Below are 10424 nucleotides of genomic sequence, written 5' to 3' on the forward strand. Positions count from 1 at the left end.
AGTCAATAATAACCTAGCAGACCATTCTCCCTTGTGTTGCCTTTACGTGCCGATCATTAAAGTTGAACTATGGTAATCAAGGTGACATGATCTATAACCTAATCCAGAGGCAAAAGGGCACCACTGCTCTGCAGGCTCAACAAATCATCTCTTCTACCATTTATGTGTATTGTTGGAATATCAGTTTATTTTTTTTACATTTATCATGCCATATTATTTTTGAACACTTGGTGCCGGGGGTTAGCTGCACAGGGTGTATAAACAGGGCCACAGGTGACAGGATATGCACAGGATACAGGGAGAGAGAGCGCATAGTCGCTCTGACAATTCCAAACACTGACTGGAGGATTCATCCGTGGTATTGTACAACTCTGAATGAAATAAATGCTAAACTGCATTCAAAGACAGGAAATCATCTGTTATGTGTCTGGATAACTCTAACCTGTGTAGTAATGACAAACGGAATTAATTGCCATTACAATCAGCGTCTTATGTGTAAGGCTACTACACTTGTTTCCCTTTCAACGCACTGTAACTGAAACATATTGCTTCAAAATGTGGGATTCACATACTCATTTCGATCAGCTTCAGTGTCATTTCTTCAGAAAACATTTTTGAGTGCAGATGTAGAATTATAGATACTACCTCATGTAGGCCTATTTTAAATAACAACATCATACAATAATCACTATTGTTTTAAATCAATAAAACAACTATTTATTATGTTTTTAGCAGCTTGTTTTTACACACCACAAAAAAAAAGCTATTCGGATTTCATCACGATTAAAATAGAAGACGTCCTTTTTAAGTTTGTAGAAGTTTACAGGTCTATAATCTTAAAATATACTAACAAGAAGCAAGCGTCCATGTTTTGTAAATTAAATAATAAAATCGAACCGAGAATGGAAACTATTGATTCAATATGAGTTTTAAGTGGGGGTTTTTTTAACTCGTAGGCCTACCCAGAGCCATACCTACTTGTTTTGTCATGTTTCTTTTATTCATCAACTACATCTCCCATGAAGCTTTGCGGCGTCACCTGACAGTCAGCTGCCTTAACATCCGCACATCACAAGACAGTTATAAGCAGCAACCAGGCTTCCCCAAAAGTCATCATTGATGCCCAAGACGCACAGAAGGGAAAGCACGAACAGGTGGGCATGAGCTGAAATGTTATTTTAATTTAATACTTTACTTCAGTGTATTTGGATTTCCTCTTCATAATCACTGTTAGCATGTATGTATAGTATATTTTTACAAACGTGTATTATGTAGTTGCATGACTGGTATTCATTTAAATGTGCGTTTTAACAGCAATACAGTGGTTCCACTTGGAAAAACGACTCTTTAGATTTTCTTTCTTTTGTATCTAATTTTTTTATTTGTTTCTACCTTATTGTAGTTTATGGCAATCATGGCCCCTTCTTCTGAAAAACTGCTGACAGGTCTGGTTGCAGCTACGTTTACTCCACTGACCGAAGAAGGGTGAGTAGCCTTTATGAATCACTTCCCTTTGTTCATGAATCTATCTCATAAGTGTTGTATTTGTTGTTCGAGAAAGTATAGATTATTGAAAGTGAGGAATGACTGTGGAGAAATCTGAAATGTTGCACAGTCCTGTAGATCTGGAGCATCACATTTTTAGAACAATATTTTCACATTTTCCCAAAACAGTGAAATCAACATAAAAGAGATCGGACCTTATGTTGACTACTTGACAGAGAGGCAAGGTGTAACAAACATATTTGGTAAGTTTACAAGTGGAATTTTCCTTTTATTATTGTAAATATATCTGTTGCAATCTGAATCAAACGCAGTATTACATGATTTATGTTTCACCTTGTTGGTTTGTATACATGTACATTTGTTGGTCCTGTGTTAACCGTGTTATCCCTCCTTTCGGGTTGAAAAGCAATACTCAACTTTTGTTAGGTGTTAGCAGAGGTGGTATAGGTACTCACATCTTGTACTTGAGTAAAAGTAGAAGAACCAGAATGTAGGAAAACTCGAAAAAGTCCTACATTCAAAATGTTACTCAAGTAAAATTACAAAAGTATAAGCATCAAAATATACTTAAAGTAAAAGTACTTTTTACCCAAATTGGTTTGTTTCAGAATAATATATATCATATGTTTTGATAATAAATATTGATTAATTAATGTGTTATCAAAGCTGGTAAAGGTGGAGCTAGTTTGAATGACTTTGTATACTGCAGGGTAGATTTAGAATTGACTCCAGGTGTAGCTAAAGTCTGATTTAATTGTTTATATTTTACATTATCAATCAAAATCAGCAAAGTAACTAACTAAAGGTATTAAATACATTTAGTGGAGTAAAAGTACACGATTTACCTCTGAATTGTAATGGGGTAGAAGTACAAAGTAGCAAAAAATGGAAATACTCAAGTAACCTTTATTTAACCAGATAAAAAACATTGAGATAAAATCTCATTTTCAATGCTGACCTGGCCAAGAAGGCAGCAACGTTACACATAACACATAACACAAACCTATAAAATACAGAGAACATAACTAAGAAAACAAAAGACGTAAAAGCAGTCACTACATTGTGCACATTAGGACAGTAAGAAAAGAACACTACTTATTACTGCAAGAGCAGCTGGTGGTGAGGACTTCAGACAACTTCAATTTAAAACATGCTATAGAGACAAGTGCCCTCAGTTTTAGGCGTGATTGAAGGTCATTCCAAGACCAAGGACCATAATAAGAAAGACTCCTTTTTCCAGCCTCAGTCCGCACAGCAGGAACCTGGAACCGTATCCAGGCACTAGATCTGAGGTTGTAAGAGTCGCAAACTGGGGCAAATCTGACGCATATGTACAGTGGAAGCTTACCTAAAATGGCTTTATACATTAATAAAAACCAGTGCTGCATCCTACGCATAGTAAGTGAGGACCATCCAGTTAGGCTATACAGTGTGCAATGATGAGTCCTATAGGGTGCATTTGATATATAACGCAGTGCAGCATGGTAAAGTGGGTCAAGTTTGGCCAAAACAGTGGGACAGGCAAATCTATAAATGGTATCACCGTAGTCCAGCTGGGACAGGAATAAGCCAGAGACCAACCTTTTACGGGATGAAATTGAAAAACAACATTTAAGTCTGAAAAGGAAGCCAAGAGTGAATTTCAATTTCTTTGTTAAAACTTCAATATGGTGTTTAAAGTTCAGATTACTGTCCAACCAAAAGCCCAGATATTTGTAGGTATCAACAAACTCAACAGAAACGCCATCAAGGCTGTCAATGGAGAAAAGTAGTAAGTAAAGTAGACGTACCTCAATATTGTACTTAATTATAGTACTTGGGTATATGTATTTAGTTACTTTACACCACTGGTTGTTAGTTTAGATTATATTTGCTCAGACAGCAATAAAATAATCAGTTTTCAACACACTGTAACTGACACATATTGCTTCATAGTGAGACTCGCATAATCATTTCCTCAGAAAACATGCACATTTCCTTGTTTTTAGTGCAGATGTTCTCTCATTAAAAGACACATCAGCTGGAATTATTCTCCCTAATATTCCGTTTAAAATATGTATTTCAAAAACAATGATCTCAAATAATGACATTATAGCATTATCCCTGTGTTTGTGGATTCATGCTTACATGTTGCTCACCAAATTACTACAAATGTCTTTAGGCCTTGCAAACAAGTTGAAGGCATTATCTGTCATTTGAAATGCAAAACAAAAACACAGTTTAAATTCATATCATTTCCCAGGAAAAGCAGATTAGAAACCCTTACTTTTAGTTATGTGTTGCTCTTCAGTTAACTTAGTGTTAAATTATCTTTCTGGCAACAAAGGAATGTATTGTTTTTCCTTTTGCTCATTGTCCCTGGAACAGAAACACAGAAAAGATCAAATCAATATAGAGAGATAAAGTCTGCCCTTATCTCCCTATTTATCAAGACTACTCAGCATTTCCTGTGTGTCGGATATCACTCTGGTTTCCGTTAGATTTCACATAGAATCAATCAATCCCAATTAATCATCATAGTTCCAACTAAGCTTCTCCTTACATGTATGTTAACCCTGCATATCCATGTTACTGTCTGTGAAGATATGCGTGACCTCATCCAGCAGAGGATGTTCGTGCTCAAATGTGTTCTTATCTTACCATATTTGATTATGTCCCAGCACGTATTGCACACACTTTATACCATGTAATAAGATGTATTTCGATGTCTTTTGTGCTATAGGACAGGGTGGTATATTGATTTGTTTATGTTTGTTTGCAACTTATATATATATCAATATTCAAATTACTTGTATAGACTATTCTGCACTATTTATATTCTATTCTATTTAATTTAATTGACTTGCACTATTATCTGTTATATTGTGTTGCACTGTTGGAGGAGACTGTGACCTAAGATTTTCATTGTCATAACTACACTGTAGCTGTATACGAATGACAGTAAAAGCCTTGAATCTTGATATTATATAAATATTATGATTTGAGACAGTATATCATCATAGATTTTGGATTTTAATAATAATAAGTGTCTCTTTTTGGTTTTAAAGGCTGCATTATAGTAACGTTTATTTTGTATTATGTCTTTGCTCACTTCCACTTAAATCCACATTACTGATGATTATTTATACAAATATTTGCATTGTGTTAATGTTTTCAAACAAAATGCATTGTCAAGCCTACCATATTGTCGCAATATGGATATCAAGGTATTTCGATATTTCGGATACTTTATATCGCAGCCCTATTGTACTTTAATGTGAGCTATTGTTTTCTGATTCACCACAGCTAGTTCCAGGTGTGTTTGTTCCCTTTCCTTTCCTGTAAGATGTGCTTTTGTTACATTGGAAACAGTATTTATTAAACAAGACTTAACTTGCTTTCAGTGAATGGCACTACCGGAGAGAGCATGTCTCTCACTGTCGCAGAGAGGAAGGTCCTGGCTGAGGAGTGGTGTAAGAAAGCCAAGGGCAAGCAAGTGGCCACACATCATCTTTATCTGGAAATGTGTTCATATGTTGAAGGTCACGAAACAGAAACAGTTTGTGAGATTTATTTTGTATATGTGTGCATGTCTCTACAGAATGGATCATGTTGTTGTGCATGTCGGCTGCATGAGTCTTAAAGATTCCCAAGACCTGGTGAGTGGCTTTAATATGTGAACGTTAAACAAAAGACATGACACACAAGAGGAATAGTAAGTGTGTTTCATGAAGTATGATTACTAATTATTATCAGACAAGCGTGGTCCCGCTGAGGTTCTTAAAGGAAGGAAGTAATGGCGCATTTCCACTACACGGTCGGCCTCGGCCACGCTCGGTACGGCTCGGTACGGCTTGGCCGCGTTGGGCCTTAACAGGGCCGACTCACTTCATGCTGCATATCACATAGCATTAAAGGCAAGTCTTGCTTAAAAACTAAGTTTAGTTAAAGGTGGGGTAGGTAAGTTTGAGAAACCGGCTCGAGATCGCTAGAATTTGAAAATACACAACCGGAGAAAATCTGCCACTTCCTTACAGAGCCCCTCCTCCAACACACACGAACGCGCACATGACCAATGAGGGCACGAGATAAGTTTGTGCACAGATGGAAGGCTGACAGGCAGGTAGGCCATCCAGTTATTTTAGCCGGGCCGGGTAAAATGATTGGTCGTTACAGTATTACGGCTTCCACAGATGAAATGTTTTTATGGATTTTTTGTCAAAGCACTTAAGATATTCATTGCTATCGGGATGTTAAAAGCATTCCATGGAATATAACAAAAAGTGTATCTCGGGCCGGTTTCTCAAACTTACCTACCTCACCTTTAATACAAGATTATTTCCTCTTTAAATGCCACATTGGCAATTCTACCTTCTGGGTTTTTGCTGTTTTGAAAGCAATGTTTTTCCTGCAGGTATTTACAGTTTGATGAATGGGAGTGTTAGAAACTTTTCCGACTTTTGCTACTCTCTCAATTGTAATTGTATAGCTTACATGCAAAGCGCAGATCACCAAAAAATGCAAAAATGCTTGATGTTACAGCAATAACAAATAGCAATGCAGTTCCCACTCCTCTGATTTCACAGCCATAGTGATGATTTCATATGTTTTAATGTTGGATGTGATTTCCTTCAGCCTGCGTTGGCAGCTTAGTTCAGAAAGTATTTACATAGTATTTAAGTGACGACAGTGAGGGTGATATAAAAGTTTATAAAACGGACAAGTAAAATCAAGCAATCTGATTGGTTCTTAGCCGTGGTATACTGAGCGTATACCACGGTTAGAATTGTAAGTTACTTTTCACAACAAGTCAGTATCCCTCCGCGTCTGAGATAAACAGTATACAGTTGGGCTGAAAAGCAAACTGCCTGCAGTTTGCTTTTCAAACTGGAACAAGAAAGCAGCGGAGAAGTAACGGGGCAGAAACCCTCCTTTTTACGCAACGGTCCAGACATAGACATCAAACGGCAAAAACATATTCAGTGTGCAGTTCCTTTGGCATTAGGGCAGGGATATTTAGATACTTTCCAAGGTTTGACATAATGAATTGTGCTACTTTTAAAGCAAGCAACGATGTTTTCAAATCTGTAATCAAAAAGGTCCGCAAAAACATTTAAGATTAACTTCGACCTCCGGGGGGGTCTTACTATGGAGGAGTGGATTGAGGAGTGCCTATCTCCAGAACAAAAAGCACCTAAACGACGACATGTAGAGCTACGTGAAGAGCAGGTAGACCAACTGGAAAAGTATCACCATTCAAAAGCTTTCTGATGCGGGTCTTGAAACAAAGCAGAGAAATTATGACCGTTAGTGGCCACAGGTGCGAAAGCTCTCTCCAGAGCTACTGGAAGCCGAATCTCGGGGACCGGAGAAAGTGGAGCAATATTCTCGCCACGCCAAGCAACAGCCTAGAACAACCTCAGCCTATACAAGTAACCACGTAAGCCATGCTACTGATGCTGGACAGTTTTTCAGTGGGTGCACAATAAACGGCAACATACACATTAATGTAAATAAATAGCCAAATAATGGATCAACGCTCTCTGTCTAATATGTTCGCTAGCTGTTGTTAGTGTTGTTGCATAGCAACCACCTCGCACTATGTTTCGTGCAGAAGGCAACAGAGGGACTATTTTATTTTGAACATCATTATTTACTAATAAAAACTATTTAAATTAGAGTGTGTATTTTTCTTTCATATTGCCACACTTGGTAACCGTTTTATAAAAGCAATAGCTCACTTCAGGCCGTGATATATGCTCATTATATCACAGCTAAGGGGGTTGTCGACCCTCCGCTTCGCGTCAGGCCGAACCACGCCCCTTAGCTGTGATATAATGAGCATATACCACGGCCTGTCGTGAGCTATTGCTTAAATATATCACTTTCCTGATAAATACACAAATGTTTCTCATGTTTTGTTCCTTCTTTAATCTAGAAAATGCTTGTGGTCTTTCAAATAATCAGTCACTCTGGTGTCTTGGAAGTATTGAGCTGTGTCAGTATGGGATTGCATGCCCCATTAAAGGAATAGTTTGGCATTTAAGGAATTGCACCATTTTACGGGTCTGACATTTTTTGTGACTATTTATTGACTCTGAGCAGTTGGTGGGTACCCAGAGGCTTTAGAAAAGTTACTGGTTCCAGGCAAGAAAAAAAGAGCATTATTTACGCACTTTTAAACAGGTTTAACAAACGAAATGCATATTTAACTTTAAATTCTGGTAGAAAGACTTTGTTTAACAGAGCTAGCTAACTGGTTTCTACAAAAGCAAACAAGGACTAACGAAAGTTAAAGCACTGATGGCTGTAGCTTTATATTTAACAGATCTGTCATTTCACTCTGAAAACGTAAAAACGACTTCTTTAAACAAATTGTCAGCTTGAATTACTGCATGACTAGAACTTGGTACACTGGATTTCTTTTTACAAAGGCAACTAAACTATCTATACATCAAAAAACAGCAGTAAAGGTTCAAACTATAATTTGTAATATATTCAACGTAGCATGAATTGCTTCTCAATGTTCATGCTCCCTGCAGGCTCTCCATGCAGCACAGATCGAGGCAGGTTCGATTGCAGTCATTTCCCCCTCCTTCTTCAAGCCCAAGAATGTCCGTATGTAATAGTTTTTGTGGGAAAAGCATGTATTTCTACTTCTTGAAATGCAAATGTGTGCCGCTTAACACCCACTTTTACATTTCATTTACATGTCAACACTCTACCTGTCTATCTCAGTAAAATATGACCGTTATTTCCCCTCTCATCCTACAGATGCTTTGAGGTCTTACCTCAAGGCAGTGGCTTCAGCTGCCCCAAATCTGCCTTTCTACTATTATCACATCCCATCTATCACCAGAGTTAATGGTTAGTGCCATTGATTGTTGATTATGCAGTTTTAGAAATGGAACAATTCTGCATCCCTAACTATGGCAAAAGCACATTGAATGTCAGAGCGTGTTTGATGACAGCAAGACCTTTTTTCTCTCTTTTCTCAGTGCTGGTGAGAGATCTGTTGGACGGCATTGAGGAGCAGATTCCCTCCTTCAGAGGTGTGAAGTTCAGCAGCATTGACCTGATGGACTTCGGCCTGTGTTTCAGCCTCATGAAGCCTAACTGGTCTCTCCTCTACGGCGTGGACGAGGTCAGCTTTTATTCCTCCACATCTGTTGAGATCCATCAGTAGCCGCTAATAATGCAATGTGACGTTTTATGACTCCACAGTAGAGCCAGCCTGAATATCAATATCTTTCATTTTGTTATAGCAAATGCTTTCGGGTCTGGTTTTGGGAGCCGACGGAGCAGTTGGAAGGTCAGTGTGTCTCCTTTTGTTTTTCTCTGCTTAACCGTTATCTACATTTTAAACTGGTTTCATTTCTCTGCCCGCAGCACATATAACTATGTAGGATGCCAATTCAACAAGCTGTTATCAGCATTTGAGAAAGGCGAACTTGTCAAAGCCAGGACAATACAGGTACCATCCATCCCAATGCTGTTGCTCCCAACTTCTCTTTCATATTTGACATCATTTTTGGTTACTGACATATTTGTTTCATTTCCATGTGCAGTTCAAGTTGCAAGACTTTCTCGGGTCGGCCATGAAACTCGGTGAGAGACACTTGCTTCATGAGGATTTTGTAACAAATATATGTAATTAATGAATGCTCTTTTTCAGAAGTATTTCTCCACCTGTAACACTTTTTTATATTTGTTTGCAGGCTTTGATGTGGGAGTGAATAAGCAGCTGATGGTGGAGGTGTCCGGCCTGAGCCTCGGGCCCCCCCGACTCCCGTTGATGCCGTGTCATCCTGATGTCGCTGCGTCAATCAAACAAAAATATGAAAGCATTTTTCCTCAATGCTAATGTTTTCATACTGGATAGTTGAAATCCCTCAACGGTTCAACTCAGCATTTCTGAAGGACTAATTTCTTCTTTCAATCAGATCTCAGTGTTAAAAGAAGGGAAATGTTATATTTTAACCAATATTCTAATCTCGGTGTCATCATTTTATAAAATGTTAATTTACTAACTCATATTACTTGTGGCGTTTTTGCAATTTAGTTTTTGCTACATTTAGAGAAAAGGGACTATCAAAAGTTAACAGTGTTACTTTATTATTCTGTACTGTGTGAGCTGAATCTCATTTGTTTGAGTTCTGTTCTGTCAGACGCGCCACCTGATAGTTCACTGGTTAAAGCTCTCTGCGTTGACTGTTTGACTCCGGCCGGCAGAAGGATTTGGCAATTTCATCTTTCATAAATGCACTCGCACATGAAACATATTTTAAAATACACTAACATAAAATATGTTTTAAATAGGTGTGACAGCTTTGTTATTTAAAGCTGTGGTTCAGGTTAGTAGAACGTTTTGCCATGAATGACTGGAATTCTCTTCTTCAAAAATCACAGATATGGAAAGCCCTGACCTTAAGCTGGTTCAGGGTTTAAGCATCAGACGAAGAATAAGGATAAAAGGTGCTCTGATGTGAACAATGTTACTTGAAAAGTGAACACTCCAAAAAGAAGGGAAAAGGGTCTTATGAAACATCCTAGTTTTTACGGGGGAGCATAAAACCTGTTTTGACTTAGTAAAGGGACATTTACAGTGTGATTTTTTTGTACCAATCCTTTGTATTATTTCTAACAACTAATCACAAATGTCTTACTAATAAAGCCATTGATAATTACTGGTCTCTGACTTGATGTCTGTTTTTTATGTTCCATTACAAAATCACAAGTTCAGATTATATATAAAACCTGCATAATCATACAGATGGAAATTCTGCATATTCCCTGTTCCTGTATCCTAGCTCTGTATTTAACATTTCCTTTAAAAAATGTTATAGTTTGCCAGATTTCCTGTACTTGTTTGATTAATTGTATTAACTGATAATTAAATTGTATTTCTGTGTGGATATCTTTCTGCTGATTCTAAGTTT

General features: G+C 37.7%; 1 protein-coding gene across 1 annotated transcript; it reads left to right on the forward strand.

The window, feature by feature from the left end:
* Window positions 1–1045: 1045 nt before the first annotated feature.
* npl (N-acetylneuraminate pyruvate lyase (dihydrodipicolinate synthase)) lies at window positions 1046–10172 on the forward strand. The gene is made up of 12 exons (XM_034146674.1): window positions 1046–1154; window positions 1403–1485; window positions 1675–1748; window positions 4890–4977; window positions 5087–5144; window positions 8028–8103; window positions 8260–8352; window positions 8484–8629; window positions 8751–8797; window positions 8875–8959; window positions 9054–9093; window positions 9204–10172. The coding sequence occupies exons 2-12, from the start codon at window positions 1406–1408 to the stop codon at window positions 9347–9349; spliced, it is 933 nt and encodes a 310-aa protein (XP_034002565.1). The 5' UTR covers window positions 1046–1154; window positions 1403–1405; the 3' UTR covers window positions 9350–10172.
* The last annotated feature ends 252 nt before the right edge of the window (window positions 10173–10424 follow it).

The sequence above is a fragment of the Trematomus bernacchii genome, unplaced genomic scaffold (assembly GCF_902827165.1).
Source record: "Trematomus bernacchii unplaced genomic scaffold, fTreBer1.1, whole genome shotgun sequence".
NCBI classification, from domain to species: Eukaryota; Metazoa; Chordata; class Actinopteri; order Perciformes; family Nototheniidae; genus Trematomus; species Trematomus bernacchii.